General features: G+C 39.5%; 1 protein-coding gene across 1 annotated transcript; it reads left to right on the forward strand.

The window, feature by feature from the left end:
• The first annotated feature begins 837 nt into the window (after positions 1–837).
• Positions 838–22,719, forward strand: LOC139742782 (cilia- and flagella-associated protein 337-like). Its single transcript, XM_071653300.1, has 21 exons — positions 838–938; positions 2,005–2,254; positions 6,756–6,902; positions 8,258–8,320; positions 8,921–9,152; positions 9,736–9,782; positions 10,408–10,545; positions 11,638–11,826; positions 12,386–12,577; positions 13,384–13,503; positions 13,762–13,899; positions 14,168–14,332; positions 14,846–14,998; positions 15,478–15,662; positions 16,300–16,473; positions 16,711–16,853; positions 17,227–17,378; positions 18,446–18,663; positions 19,075–19,130; positions 19,295–20,083; positions 22,598–22,719. Exons 1-21 carry the CDS (start codon positions 838–840, stop codon positions 22,717–22,719), a joined length of 3,774 nt encoding a protein of 1,257 aa, XP_071509401.1.
• The last annotated feature ends 2,023 nt before the right edge of the window (positions 22,720–24,742 follow it).

A 24,742-nucleotide genomic window follows, 5' to 3' on the forward strand; every position in this document is an offset into this window, starting at 1 on the left:
CTATGCGTGAGCAGACAACAACAAAAATAAAGAAAATCATAAACCTACTAACAATAAAAAACTTGAGCGGGGGGGGGGGGCTTCCTTGATCTCAATACAGTTGTAAGGCAGTGTCATTTCAAAAACTTTCTTTATACAAAGATGCCTCTTAACAACCAAAATGTTTAGGGTACATCTGAGCATCAACAAAAATATCCTCATGTTAATAAAGTTATTTCTCTGCTTATATGAATTTACGGAAAACCAACTTTTCGCAAGAACATAGTTCCTTCCCATCCCATCTTATTCTTTCTCTCTCTTTCCATGGCCACACACTCACACAAAATAATGTATAGTGAAAGCTGTTTTGGCCTAACTTCACAATTAAATGAGCTATGACATTAAACTCAAGGAACTAGAATTACATAGACTGACGCCAGCTAGAAAACATAGTCGAGACGAGTAGAGGATAGTGTGCTTCTCGCACTCTATCATTTTTTATGATCTTATAATAATGATAATGATAATAATAATAATAATAATAATGATAATATATTTGTATAGCGCATTTTCCATAACATACATGTTCAAATGCGCTTTACCAGTGGACTGTCGATATTAACGGAACAAGTGGGTTTTTGGATGTTTTTTGAAGGTGACGAGAGATTGCTGGCTGCGGAGAGTTTTGGGTAGTTGATCCCACAGTTTGGGAGCAGCAGATGAAAATGCTTTATCACCAAGTGTGGCCAGCATCTTGGAAGTTGGGTGATTCAGTGTGATACCTTGTGAGGAGCGGAGGGTGTACCGGGATGGGTGACGGATGGTTATTAGTTCAGATAAGTAAGGAGGGGCAAGGCCATGGATACATTTGAAAGTGAGCAGAAGTATCTTGTAGTGGATCCTGGACCTGATGGGAAGCCAGTTCAGTTGACGGAGGACAGGTTGCATGTTGGAATCAGGTAACTGGAAGTTGATTTCCCAAGTACAAGAAACAAGAAAATGACATCACATCAAAGATCCTTTCGGTGTTTGAGTGGTTCTGTACTCCTCAGGGTACCACACAGGACAGAAAATATCATCCAATACTTTCCAGTGAAGATGACTGGAGTAATGAAAGTGGAGGGTGATGCTGATGCATGCTGCCACACGGGCGCCATCTTTGACACATATGTGATATTCAAACATTTTCAAACATTATGATCTTATATCATCGCTTACAGTTGGAGTCTTAAACAAATTAAAGGGATGGTACAGTATTGGTGGAGATGGGAATTGGGCTTTTAAATTTTTGCAAGATACCAAGAAAACACTTATGAAATAGTACAGAGCATACCCTTTTAAGAGGAATTCAAAGTTTATTTGACGAAAATCGGGTGTGGAATGACTGAAACATCGAAATACAAAGTGAAACAAAGCGAATAAAGTGTGGATCCCACACTTTATTAGAATCGCTCTGGTTTTGATATCTCAGCCATTTCAAAACCAATTTTCATCAAATAAACGTTGAATTCCTCATGGAATTACATGCTACATTTCGTAAGAGGTTTATCATTATCTCACCAAAAAATGTTAGAAACCTAAAATTAGGTCTCAATCAAAACTATACGATCCCTTTAAGCGTTGAATATTAAGTGCGTTCTGTCACTCACCGTTATTCATTGCTTCTTAGGAAGAGCATTATGGTATACTGGATAGGCTAGGGATTTGTAAACGGAAGGTCTTTGGTTCGAATCGTGTCTCGTGCTGTCATCCTTGAACTAGATATTTGCCCACGAAGTTCATTTTGCCATTGTGTATAAATGTAATATAATGTAATGTGATATACATGTACTTACAGTAGCAATGTTGGGGGTAATAATAATGTCAGGGCCTCCTGGGAGAGAAGTGTTGTTACACACTGAAAAGACTTCCATGGGTAAAGAACACCTATTATTGTTATCATCATTGTTAGAATTGCTAATGATGATGATGATAATAATAATATTATCATTATCGTCGTTGCCGTCATTATCATTGTCACCATTATCTTGACAGTGAGAGTAAAGGTGTGACGCTGTTTGAGGATCAGCTGAACCTGGACCACCTAAAGGAGCTCATGTCAAAATTCGCCCAGCATGAGCCAACAGATGAGATGCCGGACGATGGCACATACTCCCCAGGTCGAATCATCAAGCGCGAGGCGGGCAATGTGACACTGGGCGAGTTTAAGTCCATGGTTCAGAGGGTACTGAAATCTTCTGATTGGGACGCCCATCTGGAGGCGCTCTTTGCCAAGGTATAACGTGAGAGTTTTGTCTTTGTATTTTTCATGATCTGTCCCTTAATGCACTCTCCGACAATCTTGTCCCCTTTGCTTCTAATTAAGGTTCTTTTGATTTTCTCTTAAATATAGTAATACTGTCATGGCCACTTCACCCGAACAATAATCTTTATAATCATTATTTTCGCCTATAGATCATAGTATGACTGCGAAGAACATGTATCATCTACTCTTATTCCTCCTTTCCACCAGGGGGTGTTTCATAAAGCTGTTTGTAAAGTTACGAACGACCTAAGAACGACTGGTGATCAGTTCTTGTGCTGAATTATGGAAATGTTGATAAATACAGCACATCAGAACGTGCTCCAGGCGCGTTCGTAAGTTGTTCGTAACTTTACGAACAGCTTCATGAAACAGGGCTCTGGTGTTATACACGTACATTATTGATTTTGTAAATGGATTTACATGTTTCTTCATTAAGTCACACGTTCTATTCTTTCTCTCGTTACTATGCTGCTATGTTGGTTGGTTGTAATCGCAGTGGACGTTATTCTTTGCCATTAGACTTTCCCCTCCCTTCAGTACTATTTCATTTTTGCATTACATGATGCCGAGACTGAAATGTTAAAGAAAAAGACAACAGAACAGCTTCGTTTGTATGCCAGTTCTTGAGGATTGATTGCAAAATTGACAATAGGCCTACATGAATCTGTGAAATAGCAGGTCCATTGTCAGCCTTGCAATCAATCCTCAAAAACTGGCATGCAAACGACCGAGTTCTGTTGTTCGTTTCTTTAAACATTTCAGTTACGATTGCACTGATATTTCATTTAAAATCACAGGAACGCCAAGCTTGTTATAACGATCTACTGCGGAGACCACAATGCATGTGTTTGTTGTTCTCTAATAGGGCTTCCACTTCATCTATATGTTTTTCATTTGCGGGAGACGATAATACTCTATTATGTTCATTTTATGATATAAAATAAACATATATTATATTAAAAAAATGCTTGAGCAGCTAACATCTTAAATATTTGTCGCAGAATTGATTGTATTCCAATCTGCTTTAACGTATAATCATTATGTGACAAATTGATCAATGATACCAGTGTTTTAGAGTGAAAACAATGAATACAAAGGATGCACCAAAAACACTTTACGGGTGAATTCTTACTGGACTGTCAAGATCGATACAATGGTTGATAGCCTCTCCTCTGTCTGTGTATTGATCAGTGCCCTCTGTCATAATACATGTAATCGGTTTTAAAGGCCTTTATTCACCATAAGGAAGGTCTTGCAGCTCTAAACAGCATCTTGATATACTATAGAATTACACTATACATCGACGGCGTTCGGGTATTCACTTTAAGGAGTTGTGAAAACAAAATTATATGCCGGGATGTACACGCTATTTTAAGCGAGAAATAACTAGCAATTCAACGTTTATCGCTCACAGTGCTGCGTTGTGCGTGATGAATGCAGTGGAAACACGCCATCAACTTCAATAAAGCCCACCTAATTACCAAGCTACTGAAATGAATCGAACGTAATTGTGTAGTATCTCGTGCGAAACCTTTGCATGCATTAACGTTCATTCCCATGACGCCCATTTCCTTGGTTACGTCGTTATATCAATAGCATCAATTTTAAGCCCTAATTGGTCCTTTTGTCAGGTTTATGGGAAGCTGGTTACACGATTGAAGACAGAAAATACTTTTTGTTTGAGTCTGTGGTGTCAATTGACCCTGTCCATCAAGAAAGGGAAACTCGCCGTCACATGTGCACTCTGCAGCACACTTGGTCATTTGGTTTTGTCTCGTTAGAGTGTTTGATAGCAACATGGATTGTGTAGCAACATTGAAATCATTGCACATAGGCTGGAATAAATATGAAAAAAAAATCTACTATGGAGCCATTTTCCGTATTTTAGCTGATCCTGAGTTTCCGATAGTATACATCCACCAATCCGGTGCTGTTTCCGGTGACTTTAAAGGGATGTATAGTTTTGGTTGAGATGAGGCTTCAGGTTTCCAACTTTTTGTGTGTGAAATAATGAGAGATCTATTCTGAAATATGAAAGAGCTTACAATTCTAAGGAATGAAAAGTATATCGGTTTATAAATGGTTGAGATAGTCAAAACAAAGCGATCCTAATAAAACCTGGGGCCCACCTTTTATTAGGATCGTTTTGTTTTATTTTGTTTATTTTTATATCTCAGCTAATTGAAAAACGATTTTCATCAATACATTTGATTCCTCTTGAATTGTATGCTCTCTAATATTTCATAAGTGGCTTCTAAGGTTATCTCGCAAAAAGTTAAAAGCTGGATCCCCATCTCAACCAAAAATGCACCATCGCTCCCTAGACTTTATGTCTAACACCACTTCAACTGCTATGACTACGATACTAAAAAACAACTTAAACGCATCCGCTACTCAGCTGCTTTGTACGTAACGCAGTGAAATGCTACTATTTGCACATCCAACTTGTATGGGCAGGAGCAACATTCTTTTAAATGTATAAGCTTTTCATGAGAAAAAAGAAATATGCGCAGTACATTCTGTTGATTTCATTATCATAAAGTCTGAACGTATCGACACTATGGGGACATCACAGCTACTCAGCTTCATCCCATCCAGTGTGTATTGGTGATTTTTTTTTTTTTGTGACTTATATATACATACATTTAGAAATAGAGTTCTGACAAACTTATGATTGCAACTGATTGACAAATTGCCCTACATCGACGTAAACGAGCACTGAATTGATCAGTGTTTTAGTAGTAGCCATGATAAAAAATCATGGGCGTACATACTCGAGCAGGATTTGAACCTACGACCTCCTGATCACATTCGAATCCTGCTCGAGTATGTACGCCCATGATTTTTTATCATGGCTACTACTAAAACACTGATCAATTCAGTGCTCATTTACGTCGATGTAGGGCAATTTGTCAATCAGTTGCAATGAAAACATCTCGACGGAAGAATTTCATGAATTTGAAAAACTTATGATTATCTAAACAATCAAAATCTACACTTGAGATGGAGCATGTGTGATATCGCGATAGTAATCGCAGAATGGGGAATATTCCAGCGCCTATACTACGATTCCCTGTGTACATGTCCTTGTTGACAACCATAACAGCAACTACTTCCTACATCTGTGCTACAATCATTTGGTGGTAGAAGACTAAGTAGTACAATAGTTGTAGCCGTACTCCGTTGTAGCTGTACTAACAATACTATTATACCACTTCTAATACTACTGAATTCCTCAACACCGCAACTCCAAGCCACTGCTGTACTTCAGTTCTACAACTTCAAGCCACTAAAGCTTGGGGTCATCCCACGAGACCAACACCCACGAGTCATACGGCCCACGAGTTCGACATTGACAAAAGGTCCATGAGTCATGCAGCCCACGAGTCACACAACCCATGAGCTCGACACCAGGCAAATAAGGCCCTTGAGTCCGACAGTAGGCAAACAAGACCCATGAGTCTGACACTAGGCAAAAAAGATCCATGAGTACGACACAAGGAAAACAAGGTCCACGAGTTCGACACTGAGCAAAAAGGGTCCCTTCAACATTACATTACGGGCAAAATGTGTCTCTCTCGTGGGCCTTTTTGGCTTCGTGTCGAACTCGTATGGGCCTTGTTTATCCAGTGTCGGACTCACGGGCATTATTTGCCCAAAGTGGAGCTCATGGGCTGTATGACTCGTGGGCTGTATGACTCATGGTCTGTATGACTCGTGCCATGGGCTGTATGACTATAGTGAGCTGTATGACTCGTGGGTGTGGAACTCGTGACGTGCATCCCTGAAGCTCCTATACTGCAGCTATTGCCACTAACATTCCTCTGCTAGGACACGACTAAGGTCCAAGACTGCTATACTGCTCATTCTACTTTTTGATGCTTTTATAGTACTCTCGCTATTACCATTACCGGAATGATAGTTCTAAGATTATAATATGGCTACAGTTAATATAAAGATGTATACCACTATTTATGTTATTGCATTTTTGTAATCAACAACTATTAAAAATATTATCGCTGCCAGGATTACCTTACTATTACTACTTACACCGCGGAACACCACAAAATGATATTGAGAACGTAAACATTCTTACTATGTCCGTCGGCTGTTTCGTAACCTTGGCGACTGTTTTAGACTACATGTATATGGATGACGTTAGTATGCGAAGGAATACCTTGTAATTGTAAGTCATTAAATCCCCATTACCTCCCCTACTGGTTATGTGTAATTACTGTATTTTAATACGTTAATGCGATTTTTCGAAATAAAATAGAAAATTGTCCCCTAATATCTTTCCCTTAATTATGTTGCGGCCAATGTGAAAGGAGAGGAAGGCTGTTGTACTTTTGATGAAGCAATGTGTTTTGATGAAAAGTCGTGTCAGTTTAAAACTGTTACTCATATTGCCTGACTCATGGTTGGATACCGGTAATGACAATGGATTTTAACACTATGCTCGGTGTTAAAGGTTGATACGTCGGCAGATGGAATGGTAGATTGGAACGAATTTGTGACGTACATGTTGCTTCACTACCGGGAGAACGACAACATGAAGATGAGGAAAAATGTCGTCTTCAACACGGAGCCTAGGTTGCGACATATTACGCAAAATAAGGTCAGTATATGATGCAATACGATAAATTTGTGGTAAATCATCATTAAAATTATGAGTGAAAAACATTGCCCTATATTAGAGTTCAAATTAACATTCTATGATGAATCCGTCAACAGTAATGATCAGATCAAAATTATAATAACCATAATGAGGAAATCATCCCAAATCGTAATCTGTAGAATATTCAGGAACCACTATGTACCAACATCCTATAAATATATCTGAAATACATTACTTTTTACTTTTACAGGAGTTCAGTATCTAAACAGCCTCTTTTTAGGTTCTGTCTAATCAAGAGACCAATCACAGATCATATCCATTGTGGTGCAATGAGTACAGGGGAGTAAGGATCCCCGTAAGGATACACAGGCCTACTTTTGTGGAATATAGTCGTCTGATCATTTAGGTTTATGGTAGGCGTGGTCATACGTGATAGATCGTCCATTATCTCTTACTATGTCTGGAGTTTCCTTGTCGTCTTGGCAACCTCCTTTAAGTAAAAGGACTTCTGAGCACAGATTGAACTGTTTCAAAATACAAACAATCGCCTTCAGTAAGATAATTTGTGTTCTTGTTGCTATGTCCACATAATAACGTTTAAATTGTTGATACACGGAGGTTAGGAAGCCCCGGTAGTGCAAAGTTTGGATCGAGGTCCCCGAAGACTGAACACATGCTCAATGATTTAGGACGTTCATGATAGAGTACTTGTTTGCATTGAAAGAGAAACTACAGTTCTAAGAGATATTCTTCAATCATTTCGTTTAGCACATTAGATGCATGTGAAGGTTACATAAGAATGTTTTCATGACGTATGGTATTCAGTCGGTCGATTTTTTTTTCCAAGTACTTACAGCTGTTCATCCAAGAAAACATAAAAGTTGGGTATCTAATCCTATTAATTGCAATCTTTTGATAGAACAAAGCATTGTATGGTTTTCCGCTGGTCTTCCGCGACTCTTATGATGGTTACCAGTTGGGAAAATTGGGACTTTGGAGTTTCGTCTTGTGTTTTTCTACTGCCTATATTTGGCATACTGTTCCGTGAATCACAAAGATATATGCAAATATAAAATGCAACAAAAATACTTAAAAATAGGAGGTAGTTACCGAGCATAATATTAAGGCAGTAGTGTGAAAAAAAAACCACACAATTCTAAAGAGAAAACGGCTACAAAAATCACTCTACGCGAACATTTAAAAATATTGTAATACAGCTGACTGGGAAACTTCATTAAATGTCATTTTTCTATGTGATATTTCAGCAGAATATCGTAGAGTTACGTCGATTGAACTGATTACAACTTTCTTTCTAATTTTGTCGCGCCTTTGAATCTCCACTCATGTTCCTACAGCAAGATATTGTCTGGTGCACAATTGCTATCGAGAATCCGTGCAGATTCATCACCTTGAGCAAGGTAAGTCAGTTATAAGTATTCTCGTGCGTTCCATTCAGAGCGTCCTTTCGACGGAATTATGGATTTAAGTGGTTGTTTGTGACTATGTCCTTGCCAATGTAATGTGTGCATATCAGCTTAAGGCTGCACTTTTTAAAACTCTCTTTATGATTAGAGCTTGACTGTATTTCAAAGAGACTGTAATTATTACTGACAATACAAATGTATGTATACTAGCGAGATGCGAAATTAAACTGTTACGTGTAATCTCTATACTACCGACTTTCTTTTCGAGTCAAATCTGTAAACTAATGCTATGTCCTTACTAGAAATGGTCAGATCTTGCAGTGTGCTTCTTTCCTTTGTCTAAACAAGTTTGTTGTAAACAGACGCAAGGAACAGTTTAGTTCTGTTTGTACATAAATGGATGAGAAAATGCATGCTCTCTTCACGACTGTCCGTCCTCCCGGGGAAATTTGATGTTGAAATAAATAACACTGCAATGACATTATTTCAACATGATTCTCCGGCGCCATTGAGCCACTTTCGCTTTGTTTAACCTTAAGTAGCCTACTGGTTGATTACCTGTACACTTTGTTTTCTATATCTCTCTCGACACAGGAAGGGACGCTCTGTATGTTTGATGAGAACCTTCGTATCATCAATTGCGTAGAAATTCGGGAAGGCGCCGAGGACCCGCGCAGCGGTTCCAAACGGCGTTTCAAGACGTGGTACAATGACATTGTCTTCATGGGTAACGTTAATCGCCTGGCAATTGCCTCCAACAACCGATCAATACGATTTTGGGACATAGTAAACAACACCACGTGCATCGAAGAGTTCAATTTGTATGGTAAGCTCGGCTCTCCATCTTTTCATGTTTGATAAGTTAAGATTAACATTTGACACAAACCACGTTGGTACGTTTTGATTATAGTAGAAGCCGACTCTTGTCAGTCACATAAAATATTGAGAGCTATAGAGAAATAGCTTGTATTCATTCCCAAATGCTTCCAGAGAAACACCCTTTAGCAAAATCTTCGCACCTTTCTTTCCCGCGACGACATGAAACATTATGGGTTCCACATTAAAGCAACGGTCACATCGTCACCGAAGCAAAGAAATCGACTGGTGTAAGAAGTGCTTCGAATCCAAGTTAATGGTGAATGATGCCCATTATTGTCGTCGGAAGTTGGTGTCATAGTGAACTGAGTGTACGAAATATCCAGTCCCTATACAGACTTGCTCATAATGACAAATATAGCTAATAATGAATAGTTGATATTAAAGTTTTATATCAAATATTGTATTTCTTGCTAGGGAAAGTTGTTTTTTTTTTTGTTCAAGAAATTAGGATGGTAATACGATCTTTTGATTTAACACTATCTAAGACAGTTCGTATGAATTCCTGTGTTTATCCCTCTCATTTCTATTAGCTCTGAGAGACGTCCCGTCATGTCTAGACTACTGGTATGATAAAAATGTAAGTAAACGTTTGACAGTTATTTATCAAACATCGGTTTGGAATCTGAGGCTCAGGCGGCAAAAAAGAAAGAAAGAAAGAAAACACACACACACACACACACACACACACGACAACAACAACAACAATGCCGACACCACAACAACTCAAAACCGAAAATTTTATCGAAAATCTATATTATCGTAGGAACTTAGTAGAAACAGTGGTCTTATATATTTCAGAATGGCAACTTACAAGACAAGGGAATAGATGCGCCTAAGATGTAAAAAGACAGCAAAATGACAATATTCTATCGTTTCGTTATTGTGATGCAGTCATTTCTGGTCGCTTTTACTTTTGCCGCCGGACTGCTATTATGGTCACAGTTTGATGAAATTGCTAAACCTCATATGTGTTTCTCGCCTAACAAAATGAAATCATCCCCACTTTCAGTTTCTTGTTTTATCTGCAATCTGCTAATTCTCTCTGCCCCTTCAGCTCATTGTTTACGTTCATCCGGGTTGTTTACAACACATTTCCAGTCCTTATCGACAATCATCAAGGTTCATCACTATGTTTGAGTAATTATATTCAAATGTATATGGAGCACATCTTTTCCTGAAGTTTCCTATCCCCATACTCGCAGAATCCCTCGGGCGAGTCGCTGCTCGTAATGGGATCAGACAAGGGCTCCATCAACCTCTTCTATTTCCTTAGGCCACAGGAGAAGATCTTCGAGACGCCCTTTAAGCCAGAAGACACTGTCCAGAAAGTCTGGATGCACGTGAGTGTTTGTTACAAAGTATTATAGCGTCTTCACTACAGGGGAAATTCAGGCAGAGAGAGAGAGAGAGAGAGAGAGAAAGTAAGGGAGAGGGAAGGACGGAGAGGTGGACATGAAACGATGAACAGACTGATGAACTGGAAAAAGGCTGAGAAAGAACAAGTCGGGTATATGTATGTATATAAATAGACTGGGGTATTTTGGTAGCTGGAAAGACGGGGGGGGGGGGGGGGGCTAAAGGGCCCCCCTTGAGATCTCGGCCGTGGATCGGGTGATCACCGCGAAAATTTGCACAGTGGTAGTGTGCGATGTAATCTATACTAGATCAGAAAATTAGATTTTTCAAAACAGTCTTCTTCTATTTTATATCAATTAATTGTGCTAATTTATGCAAAAATCAGACTTTTTGCTATAAATCAGTAAATAAAGTTCTAAAAGTGCAACTTTTTGGTCCAAATACTCTTTGTGGCATTCTTAGCAAATATATTTGAAAAAAAAAATCTGTATCAAACTTTATTTCTTATGAATTTTATTGTTTTATGAATTTCTTATGTATTTCTTTGTTTTTTGACCTTTTGTTTTTGTCTTTTTTCAGCAAAATTTTATGTCAGACGTTTCTGAAGAACAATACTGCTAAAACAAATTGATTTCAGCCATTGAGAGTGAAAATAAGCATATTTATATGAACCATGTGAAAAGTATTAATTTGCATTCACTTTGTACACAAAATCACATTTTGGAGCCATTGTCAGTCCAATGTGCACGTACAAAAAGTTACATTACATCAGAACCATACCCCCGGGCGTCACAAATTTGGTGTCAAAATGTGCGAGAAACTCAAAAGAAAAAAGTCATAGAGCGTCGCGGTGAAAGCAATGCGTGTTGCCGAGTAATCGCACAAAATGTCGAGGGGGGGGGGGGCTTTTAGGCCCCCCAGTCTTTTTAGGGTTAATGCATTCATATTATAGGTAATTCCGCTGTCTTTGTATACTGTTTATCTTCCAAACTTGTATAAAGTAAATTGCTATCAGGAACAATGAAGACGCAGCATCAAGAAAGAAAGAACACCGTTACTTTATTGTTTGCATGCAGAATATTTGTCTGCACCAGCGGTATGTTCGCCACGTGGTCCTCCCCAACGTGCACACGGAGTACGTACGAAAAGTCCGCTTCCTCGCCGACAAGGACTTCATCCTGTCCTCCAGTGGGTGTCGGAAAACCCCTCTCATCATGATGGACGTCCAGGGAAAACGAAAGTCATACACGTACAAGCTTAGCAAGGTGAGGGTGCTGTATGTACCTGTATTAATCACGACACTTCTCACATTAAAAAAAAAAGCAACTAACTGAAAAATCGCTAAGAAATGGGCATGGTTTCGGACATATCTTGATGTTTCCTGGAGTGCAATCAGTCAATGCTAATATAAGACAGCACTGTTATGATATGCCGTCATAAATAGCTGTTTTCGTCGAAAGCTAAAGACACTTGAAATAATTGTATGGTAATCAGCTTTTGTGGCAAAAAAAAAAGGGGCTGCTGAAAACTACTTATCCAGTAATGGCGAGCCAATGGAGCAAAATGGAGTCAAAAGGAGCCTGAGCTTTCGATCCTTGCAGAATCTTCGTCCTAAAATTTGTCATTTTGCCTCTGACGAAGATTCTGCTAGGATCGAAAGCGCAGGCCCCTTTTGAGTCCATTGTATTCAGTTTTTGAGACAAATGAGATGATACCCATGAATATCCTTAATTCCGTAATTCATCACGTGGACAGAAAGAAAGCCTTGGTCGTATTTTCACATCATAATTCATACTTCTACTTCTCTCCATAATCCAAATTCAGGGAGTCGAATGTTTCGACTACAATCGCAGCATGAACGTGATCGCAACTGGAGGTATCGATCACGTGGTACGCCTTTGGAACCCGTATGTTCCCGACAAGCCTGTTGCATTCCTTCGAGGTCATCTGATGACGGTCGTAGGAGTGGTCATCAACGAGTTCACCCGACAGGTTTACAGCTACGCCAAGGACGGGGTACTTCTCCAACTGTATTTTCGGACTTGCACATGACAAAAAGAATAACAAAATACATGTTTTGATCTTTTGAATAAAGCATTGACCAAGAGATATTAACATAACAGCTCTTTGTAGTTCACAGTCCACAAAATCAGTTTGATCCATCTCAAGTTGATGCTTGGATATATTGAGGGACGATAACCTCGGCACAAACAGGAAGCATGTTTCATATGTTGTTTAACATAGGCTAATTATCATATCAGACACTTGCTCGCAGGGGAAACAAAATCTGATTATCTTATTTTAAAGGTGATTATTTCTGGCTATGTAGCTGAAAAATATATATATTCGAAGTTTTCTATTTCGTTTAAAGGGACTATACAGTACTGGTTGAGGTGGGGATTCATGTTTTGAACATTCCTAAGTGAGATAATGAGAAACATCTTATGAAATATGAAAGAGCATGTAACTTTAAGAAGGATTCAACGTTTATTTGATGAAAATTGGTTTACAGATGGCTGAGATATCAATAAAAGTGATGATGGTAAAAGGCTACAGACCACGCCTTTTATTAGGATCTCTTTGTTTCACCTTGTTTTTGGATATCTCAGCCATTTCAAAACCGATTTTCATCAAATAAACTTTTGATACCCCTCAGAATTGCATGCTCTTTGACATCTCATAGAATGGTTTCTGAATATCTCGCAAAACGTTAAAAGCTAAATCCTCACCTCAACCAGAACTGTAAACACCCTTTCAGGTGAATAAACAATCCTTGTGTATATTTTTCTGTCTCATACATCTGTACACAATATATTCTCCAGGCGGTGAAGATTTGGGATCTATACGAGTACACCTGCCTTCAGACGCTCAACATTCGTTACTCTTGCCTCCAGAACTCAAGGAACCCAGAGTATGGTGCGGTCAATGTAGTCCTCTATCAGGTACTAGCATTAGACAATGACTGTCATTGTACGAATGCCTGGTGAAAACTTGCATTCGACACATTTCGGGAAGAATTAGCCATAATTACTGAGACTTTGTTGCAAGAAGAAATCGAAACACAAAGATCTTAAATGTATCATTACAAGTATAATTATTTTGCTACTTAAATCATGAGTACGATCATAATCATTACCATTCGTATCGTCATCGTCAGTTTCAATATCACGACTACCTTGATTCGCTCGTTTTTTTCAAAGGGGCGCCATTTGATGACGTCATGTGGTGATAACGTGGCTCTCCTGACCCTAGTAAAGAACTCTGCCCTCGAAAGGAGAACACCAGTAACGCACGAAACACAGCTGTGCAGCGCGGTCTACAACGCTTTCTTCAGACAAGTTAGTTCAGTTTAGTTTATCTCTTCTACTGAAGACTATAATGATAATGACTGATATCTATTATCACCAAACTCTTTTCTGGTCCCCGACACAGGTGTTTGTTGTAATTTGTATGTTTGTATGTTCATTGTGATACATATATGTGCGGGGGATTTCGCTCTCTGCTTATGTGTGCTTTGCGTAAGCCCTATTGTAACTTTCTATACAGTTATCATAAATTTAGCTTTTGTAAAACACCCTTTCATTTGCATTTCATGTGCTGTTAAAGGTAGCTACGGCTGCAGACGACTCGACAGTCTCAGTATGGAATCTGGAAACTGGCGCTAAATCGTTCACGATCCCAGAAGCTCACGGGAGCGAAGAAATCACGTGTCTCGCGATAAGTACGACGGGAAGGAGGCTTTACACTGGCGCGAGAAATGGCATCATTAAGGTAGTTCATACGATGTTAGCTCACTGTGTATTCATCAAAGCACCAGACCATTTTATTAGACGCATTTCATTATATTACTGTACAGAATGAAATTAGGTTAAATCCTTTCATGTAATCATATTGTTATTAGTTCAGTCAATACGATTGTGACTATGAAGGTCATTACATTGTGCAAGGGAATACATGAGGTGTGATGATGTTCATAACTAGTGTAAATACACACAATTGACACTTTGTGAATCTAGGACATATTCCAGTGACAATCGGCATTGAATTATGATCATCAATGCCTCCCCCCCCCCCCACACTCTCTATCTTTATCTCACTTGCCAATTTTCCATCCATCACAGAGACAAAAGGTTTTTTGGGGTTTTTTTACGGATTCATACGCTCGAATCACAATGTTTACGAGTTGTTTATCATCATGCTTTGACTGACACATGTAATGGAAAAGACTGGTAACTATTTTCTTGCTTTACTGGATGAAGATATTTCCTGGTGATATCTTCACAGGTGTGGAACTTTCAGAACGGACATCACATTCATGACTGTGAGAGCGTAGGCGACGATGAGGTCACGGGACTGGTGTCGATGGGGAAAAAGAAGGGGTTTCTCAGCGTCGGTTGGAGCAGGAAAATAGTCCAGTACAAGGATGGAGACTGTGATGTAAGGACATTAAAATGTTGGAAAAAGGGAAATAGGGAAATAAGACATAAAGTTACTTGTTATCTTCAGCAAACCACCCACACTTCCGACTTTAGTTACAGATAAGTCGCGTAACAGTCACGGCTCTTAACGTTCTCGAGAACTGCTAGATCATTCATTTCTAGAGAACAGAAACAATCATATATAAATCACGTTAGTATTGTGTAGAAATTCATACATAATAATATCATAAAATATCTTATCGAGCCGTTTGAAGCCACTTTGATCCACCAAAGTAACACCACTAATTATCTTTTTTTCTTTCTCTTATAAAATATTCATTATACACTGCCCTTGGCAAGGTTAGCTGTAATGATATGTGATAATGCACATTCCTGTTTGGCACAGGGTGGATGGACTTGTTATAGTATTTAAGGGCTCATATTGGTCTCGACAAATGATTTATCTATGATGTTTAACTTATGTTGGATGTTGCACAGACAAATTTCCTTCGAGCTGACACAAACTGGAAGGGCGGACAGATTCATCGTGACGATATTCTTGCGGTCGACTACAGTCCGCCTAGTCTCCTAGCAACCGCGAGTTTCGACGGAGAAATTCTAGTTTGGAGTCTGGAGACTCAGAAGATTTCGGTCAGACTGAGGAAGGGCCAACCTACAATAATGTAATTGTTTTTAAATAAGATTTTGTCATAATTTACCTTGCTATAAATATACAACGGCTTCAAACGAATGTCCTCTTCACGCTGACCCTGATAATTTGTCTTTTTTTTCTGATAGTTGAAAATGAGAATCAGGATCTGTACGTATCCTTCATTGACGTGATTGACGCTCGGTTTTGAATTGACGCTTTTTTCCATGTGAAGAGATGGATTTCGGTAAATATTTTGTGTGTATAGTGTTCATTGATTCTGGATCAAAGAGGAGAAGTATGAGTTTCCTCTGTCATGGTCGGTATACCACAGCGAGTACGTATGAACATAGTGCAGGGATGGCAAAAGTCAGGAGGTAATTGATGGTGCAATTGAGTATGTATCAGAAAATAAGAGAGCGTAAGTTAACTCGAGTTACCTTGATGGCATCTGAGGCAAGCTATCAATGTCAATACTTACTATGAGTAGCAAGAGTTCTTGTTTGAGTAGGATAGAAGATAAAAACTAAAAAGCACTGTCTCCTAGCAAAGAGTGACTGAAATGGTTGATACCGGCAGTTCTTCTTCTTGACTAGTCCAAGAGTCCCTCTCGTATCACACTGTTCCATCACCCTTCCAAATACTCATCGTCATGTCTCAATCCATTACAGAACACAGAAGCTGAAGTCAGTCCTGACACAACTGTCTCAAATCAACACTGTGCTTCGCGCTGCAAAGCGCTTTCAGCGAGGTCGTAATGACTCGAATCTGATATCGGAAGACAAGGGCAAAGCCAACTCGAGACCAAATTCTCGACATATGTCCATCTTCAAACGTCCCCAAGGGTAAGAAAAAGTTTCTTGACATAACGCGATTGACATAATACGATTGTTACACTGACCTACTGTAACTGATCGAGACAACACAGTTATGAAGACTTGTGAGCAATGCTACTTGAACTGACTTGTGGCACAGTCTTGTGAAAACACAGTCGCGATTTATGATATCATGACAGTGTAGGTCTACAATAAAGTCAAGACCTGACTTTAATGAATCATCACTGATGCTTGAATTTTTGACAGATTCTCGCAGGCGCCAGTGGACAAACTCCTCTTCCTGTCGTCGCGTCTCTCTCGAGGTATCACGGATAGTTCCGTGCTGGTCTCGAGCGAGGCCGGGAAACTGCACTTTTGGGCTGTCTACGGCCAGCACAAACGTCACAGAGGTACGAACTCGTCAGTATTTAACTACACAATGAATGACCATTCGTTTGATTAACGAGGAGAAAATTGTTTTACGGTTATGGCACTGGACAACATGCTCTGTTCGTTGAGTTTTCGAAGATTACACTTTAATTGGCCTTTAATTAATGCGTGACGTTATCCAATTTACATTCAGGTTTTACCTAAATATCGTACACGTTATGAAAGAGACAGGCAGACTGGTTTCAAATTCTACCTAAATACAGTGGGCAGCGTGATAAGAATTTCGTATAAGTGAGAACAATTCAAAGTTATCATTCTGAGGTAACAAGCCATCAACGAGGACGAGAATGGAGGACAGGTATAAAGTTTTTATCACCTTCATGTCTGGCTCAGGATCATTCTACTCGAGCGATTCTCGAGAGGGAGAGGAGTCGGTACTCGCCCTCGGCACCAACACCGACAATTCTCTGCTTCTGTCAGGTGATACCATGGGACACTTGTACATTTGGAACATTGAACATCACTGCATTTACGGCACCAACGAGGTATACAACGTAGATACACTCCATCAACCTAATTCACTTTCGTTTCGGTTTTCATGTCATTAACAATTTTTTTTTTTAGTTTAAAATTTCTGAATCTATTCATAGCACATCCATGACAGTGTGATAACTAGATCACTGAAATAGTACACAATGAATGGCACAGCGTGTTTTTTCTGCACTCCAGAGTGCTACATCTTATATTCCCATACCCCCATCAGCATAAAATAAGTTTCTTCTGTTAGGTTAAAGGAAACCTCCGGATGATTTTCAGATTTTTACACTTGAACTATAAATTTGTTATACTGAGGACAGAGTTTCAGAATTTGTGATAATTGGGATGAAGAATAAAAATATTTTCAAAATTTAGAACAAATTGCAATGAACAAGGATGATGACATGGCAGAGTCACCATAAGAATGCATGAGTTGGGGCTCAAGGAAGCAGAACAAAAGAAGAAGGCAAGAATACATTATACACAGGTGAACTCGCAAGCAAGCGGTATTGTAATAGAATTGCACTGCTACATTTCTGAAATATGTGAACTTCCTATGTCATCATCCTTGTTCAGTGTAATTTGTTCAAGGTTTTTCAAACTATTGTTTCTCTGCTGAAGAACCACAATAAATTCAAAAAATCTATACATGAAGTTGTCGATTCATGTACTACATGATGTGAAATTATAAAAATCGTCTGGAATGTCCCTTTAAATAGTACTTTGTTTTAACCAACTAGCATCTCCCACCAGCAGAGATCTATAAGCCACGATAAATGCTCTATTGCTAATAGCTGAAAATAGCAGATACTTTTGATTTATGTTCTTTGAGGAAAACAATCTTTATACACATAATATGCATCATGTATCAAATACCCATAGCAAGACACACGGATGATCAAGATGCAAAACTAAAACTAAATGTAAAATGCATTCATAAATTAGAAAGTGAGCTTCGTTCAGTAGGCTACACGAGATAAATTCACACAGGGAAAGAGAGACAGAGAGAAAGGAGGGATAGAAAAAGGGGAAAAATATCTTTCAACTGTCAAATATTCTTCGTTATTACAACCAGGAGGACAACAGCCGCCCTCCGCTAGTCATTGACTGGAAAGCACATGACGCTGCCATTGTCAGCATCGACTACATCAGCCATAGCTGTGGTAACTTCATCTTGACCGCATCGACGGATCTTACTGCTAGGCTCTGGACTGCCGAAGGTCATTTTGTCGGCACTTTTGGTCAGTGCATGAACTGGGATCTGAGAAACCCAGACACCTACCAACATCCTAAGTAAGCACTGCACTTCATATCAATCATCTGTTGAATTCTTTGTAGACACGTGAACGTGTAAACCTAATTCTAGTGAAGACCAAATTAGGGCTTCCTTGTAATACAGCGATGGTGCTTCCAATGGGTACGAAAATCGACGCTAAACAAGCAGTTCTGCTGCATGTTATAAAATCTATAATATACTCTTCTAAGAATCACTTCATACCTTTGCATTTCGCCTTACTTCCAAAAGCATGATATGTTATTACAATGCTCGCGTTGTGCATACATTGTCCTTCCTTCTTACTTTTTTTTCACATACTGAGCTAAAAAGAAGTTCATAGTTCATGATCTACTCCTAAAGTAAAGTCGTATAGATAAGCAATAAATCTAAATCTAATGAGCGAACTTGTTGTCTTAAACTTCCCTTAGAACTCCCTGGACGCTCGACATTCCTCCACCCGCAAAGACAAATGTATACGAAAGTGGTAAGTAAAGGAATTACAATGTCTGCTGCTATGATAATAGGCTATGCCACGAGTGAGTTACATTTGTAAGCAGTGTCTCTGTACAAATCTGTTGAATAACGAATGAATATCTATATCTTGATAAAGGACAGTGTTTACTCTCTTTCATTCTGTAACATTCCCAGGTTCGTCGGACGAGGGAGACGATGACGTGTTCGTCGAGATGACGGTCGAGGACGCCACGTCTCCGCATCCCATGGGGGAGGACACGGCGCCAACGAGAGAGAAACTCGACATCCGAAATCTGCCTAAGGCAACCCTCGGGCATGACGATGGCAGGGTTGATGGGCATGAAAAGATGCCAGGACCCGGCAAAATTGAGCACAGCAGAAGTGGCAGAGATGACACTTCGATGCTCGACGCCAACTCGAACTCGACACTCGTAATAAACTCCAATGTAGGATCGCCGGGCAAATCTAGTGGCATCTCAGGAGACGCGAGTTGCGCAAGAAAAATGGCGGAGAGAGCCGAGCTAGGTATTCCAGAGGTTCAACAGAGTTCCAGCACAGAAGTCTTCAACTTAAAGCCGAATAATGGACAAGCTATGCCAACGATAAACGTATTCCCCGAATCAATCTCCCCGTCTGAACTGAAGTCTGGCTTTTTCGCTACTCAGAGAGACAACAGTGCCGTCTCCAACAAAAGCCTTTCAATGCGAAACTCGGACGGCTCGATGAACAACCGGAAAACCCAGCCCCACACACACCAGCTCCCGCCAATTTCAAAATCAACAAATGTTCTGCCCGACGACATACAAAAGGAAGGTCGGAAGGAAGATGGTGGAGGTATTAGACTCTTAAGTCAGTCGGATGATAGCAATCAACAAGGTCCAATCAAAAAGCGACGGTCGAATTTCCAACAGAGGATTTCTCATGAAGTTGACGGCACAGGACCTGAAAGGCAGGACTCTCGGAGTATATCTAGCGCCAGGATAAGCAATCAACGTTGTCATCATGACATGAAACTGCTCACAAGATCGAACACGGTATTCATACTAGTTACGACAGCGTCGACTAAAAAACAAAAAACAAAACAATGTCTCCTAACTCAGAATGACCTAATGCAATACACTGCACTTGTAATTTCAATCTGTAGCCATTGCCGAACGTGTATGAAAACGTGGTATTCAAAGTTTGATGTTTTTCCATTCTTTCATGCAGTATCTAGTCAATTTATTTTAAGCACTTCATGCTGACATCACACAGCAAATGAGTACTTAATGTACAACTAGGAAAGCCAATAATGCGAAATCTATGCTTCATTTTATTCTTCTTTGCTCAAAAATACTGCAGAGTCTCTTGGGAAAACACATTGAGGAGGGTTTTGCCCGAATTACAAACAGCCGTCATGAACGTCGTCAACGAATCGGTGGCATAGACGTGACCAGAGTGACCCGGTTTGGAAAGATCTGTGCCCCGTTTCAGGCTCTCGCCACTCAGGTAACACTTTTAGATTAATCACTCGCGCCTTAAAGTACGGTTTCGTAAGATGAGGAGTCCCTCAATAACGGTACTGTCCGTGCTACGGTCCTTGTTTCTGGCTACACTGCAGCTCTGTCTTACATTATTGAGCAGTAAAACATAAATATCACAATAAATGCAGATGACACCACTCTCTACAGTATAGTGTTCGTTTGCTGATGCCGAAGATCCTGTGGAAGTAACGATGGACTTCTTGCACTGTCAAACTGTGTCCAACGGGTTTAAAGGTGGATGCAGTGATACACATTGAAGTTAAACTACACGTATGACAAGAATGAATTCATCGTTTGTTTGTTTGTTTGTTTTCATATCGGAGAGTTAAGCATTCGTTCTCTGACATTAGGCTGAAACTGTCTGAATCTATAGCACTTTCCCTCGACACATCAGTAAAGGTTCTATGTGTCACTCTCAATTATGTACCAACATATTAGACCCGTGATATGTCCTTTCATTATGATTTGTCTAATATTTCTCATGCTAGGCCACATGAAGGAAACATGTGGGCCAGCATGCTGTCCGAACGCTCGTGATACGAGACTGGATACGCGTCTGCACTAAACATATTAATAACATTTTGAAATCAGGGTCGTTGACATTAAGCGCCTCCAACGAGTTAAGAACCTAGCAGCGAAGTTCGTATTCTAGGTGGGCAAACGCGATCATGTCACTCCTCGGACAAATAATATGTTAACTGGCTCCATATAGGAAGTAGAACTATACGCTTAAGACACGCTTATCAACTCTCTTTCTTATTTCTAGTTCTGAACTCAATGACCCATCGCTAATGGAGACCAGGTCGAAAGAAAACTGATACATCTAGGATCCTTCGAATACCATGCTCAAATACATTGTACTTTATCGTCTAGTTACAATACCTTCATGTCATGATGTCCCCAAATGTTGTCATCCCATAACGCTCCCCGTCCGTTAAGCTCCATCTTTAGGAACATTTAGGATAATTATCTAAAAAAAACCCAACCATTTATTCATTTCATAGTTTCAGTTTATTCATATGTTAGAATATTCGTTAATATGATCTTAATAGTAATGAAACAGCTTTTAAGCAACACCTTAAAAGAATGTGGCTATCCACTGGTTGACTTCCCATCATGTGCTATTCAGTTAAAGGTACCATCGCACGCTGTCTTTGTCAGCATGTGCAATTTTGTGCGAGCAAAAATGGATATTGCATGGCTGACGTCACCAATATACAAATAGAGAATGGTCACGAGTGCGACGGTGCAATTTTTCGCACGAGGTTAAAGATATATGCGCTCTATTCAACGTGGCAAAGCCAAGATGAATAGTGAACCTCATTTTTCACTGAGTGTAAAATCTTGTTCTATTGCACAAGAACATTAAAGGGGCTGCAGTACTGGTTGAAGTGGGGATTCATGTTTTTTTTTTTACATTCCTAAGTGAGATAATGAGAAACCTCTTATGAAATATGAAAGAGCATGTAATTTTATGAAGGATTCAACATTTATTTGATGAAAATTAGTTTTCAAATGGCTGAGATATCCAAAAAAGTGGTAATAGTAAAAGATTACAGGCCACGCCTTTCATTAGGATCTCTTTGTTTCACCTTGTTTTTGGATATCTCAGCCATTTCAAAACCGATTTTCATCAAATAAACTTTTGATACCCCTTAGAATTGCATGCTCTTTGACATCTCATAGAGTGGTTTCTGAATATCCCACAAAACGTTAAAAGCTAAATCCTCACCTCGACCAGAACTGTACACACCTTTTAAAACTATTTCTCTTAAACAACACCTCGCCTCGTTGAATACAGCGCCTCTATCTTTCACCTCGTGCAAAATCTTGTACCATCGCACCCGTGACCATTCACTATTTGTATATCATATACTGTAAACGGAAACTGCATTTTGAAAATAATACGTTACACTTTGTGTTTTCAATCTTATCACATTACGTGATTTTGCAGTCTACGAAAGAGGTGGAATTCCCCGCCTCGTTGCCTATGACTCAGCGGATGAGGCAGCGTGGAGTGTCGTGCAGCAGCGAGCAAGATCTACAACATCTCAGCCTTACGCCACTCCAGCTTGATTTCAAGAGTGAAAGGTCAACTCAGGCAACCGATGGAACTGCCGCGTCTATGAGGCGGGCTACGTTACTTGACCCTCTATCAAGCGAATCTGCATTCAATTCAAGCAAAAAATAGCACACTGCTATGAACGAGGGCATGAGAGGAAGGTTGATATGAAGGCATTGTTGTTTCATGGGGTACACAGGAGGGTGTTTCATAAAGCTGTTCGTAAAGTTACGAACAACTTACGAGCGACTGGTGATCAGTTCTTGCGCTGAATTATGGAAATTCTGATGAGTATAGCACATCAGAACTGATCATCAGTCGCTCGTAATTTGTTCGTAACTTTACGAGCAGCTTTATGAAACAAGACCCTGATACAACGCCATAATACATGACATGTATAATAATGGTTCTAAATGTACATGTATTCAAGCACATGTAATTCTCTTCTGTTGTGTCAATGTTTTGTCACAGACTCGTTTATCTTCACAAACACTGGCTGCGTCAACGTACACATTAAAATACATGTATGTTATTATAATTTTAATGCTGACGATAGTTAATGATTGCAATGCATAGTTATCATTGAAATATCGCTTTACCAGCGTATATTCACCTGTGCATATTTAGTGAATAAAATCTGCATTTGAGGCTTTAATGCATTTTCTTTTAATTTACAAGTATCTAGTCGGTTTGTTTTTTTCTGTCAGGTTTGAGAACGAAATGACATTCTTGTACCAGTATGACGACAGGGTATTTTGATAATTGTATGAGAAAGTGTGATGTCTGTACATCTTGTAAATGAAACCACTGTAGTAAGCTGATTTTTGTTGTTCACATATATCAACTATTGTTATGGATTACTTTCACCACGCATCTTGCAGCTATACACCTGATGGCCATAGAGTACTCCAGAAATGTCACGAATCAGAAGCACAGCTCTTGAACGAAACTTTTTTTATTCAAATCAATCATGTGTACATAATCTAGTTATTCACGGACAATATATATACAGTATATATATATATATATATATATATATATGTATAATGTATTATATACATGTAGCCTACATGTATATACATTCATGTATATTTTTATATATATAATGTATTTATACATATATGACTACTCTTGTGACGAAATGCGATATTGTTAAACATTTTGTTGAAAGAAAGTGCAATGCAAAAACTTGTAAATTAAAGGTCAATGCAATGATTGTGTGTTAACAGATGACAATCTCGTATATCACTATTTATACAATGGAATGAATTTATTGGTTTACATCTTTTTGCTCATCATTATGCGGGGTAGGTACGAGTTATTGCCATGTAAGCACACTTATGCCAGAGTCACACACGGCCGGGTCACAAAACGGATTTGATCCGAGTGAAAATGAGCCGGATTAGTCCCGGAATGGAGGGTAATTTATGCTACAGTCACACACGGCCGGATTTCGAACCGGGTCCATAAGGAATTAAAACCCTGTCGACCCGCTCCGAGCCGTAGAGACCCGTATTGACCCGTATCGAACCATATAAAAATCCGCTTAATAAATCCTTGTCGACCCCTATCGACCTGTGTCAACCCGCTTCGACTCGTACTGTAAACATTGTCATCATTCGTTGCATGAAGAAGGCAATGCGGTATACGGCAAGGGTCCATACGGTTTTACGCTGCGGGTTGCAGCGGGTCGATGCGAGTCAATGCTGTTCGAACCGGGTCAATGCGGATAACAACACGGAATTGAAATCCGTGAGAAAATTTTGAACATTACCAATTTTTTTGTTTTTGTTTTTTTTTTGTTTTTTTTTGTTTTTTTTTTTGTTTTTTTTTTTTTGTTTTTTTTTTTTTACCGCCGTATCGTAGCCCCCAGAATCTATCAGGAATTGACACGGGTTACGATGCGGGTCGATGTGGGTCTCTACGGCTTGAACCTGGTCGACACGGTTTTAATTCCTTATGGACCCGGTACGAAATCCGACCGTGTGTGACTCTGGCATTACTCTCTCGCTCATTTCTCGGAACAGACAAAGTAGA

The sequence above is a fragment of the Diadema antillarum genome, unplaced genomic scaffold, assembly GCF_040938485.1.
Source record: "Diadema antillarum isolate AM-2024a unplaced genomic scaffold, OU_Dant_1.0 seq00001020_RagTag, whole genome shotgun sequence".
Lineage (NCBI taxonomy): Eukaryota > Metazoa > Echinodermata > Echinoidea > Diadematoida > Diadematidae > Diadema > Diadema antillarum.

What these genes read in the sequence shown, in the direction of transcription:
- LOC139742782 (XM_071653300.1), top strand. Translation starts at nt 838, where the DNA reads ATGGATACATTTGAAAGTGAGCAGAAGTATCTTGTAGTGGATCCTGGA. An exon ending in GATTCATCACCTTGAGCAAG is followed by an intron (nt 8,321 to 8,920) that starts GTAAGTCAGTTA and finishes CTCTCGACACAG; the next exon opens with GAAGGGACGCTCTGTATGTT. An exon ending in GACACCTACCAACATCCTAA is followed by an intron (nt 18,664 to 19,074) that starts GTAAGCACTGCA and finishes AACTTCCCTTAG; the next exon opens with AACTCCCTGGACGCTCGACA.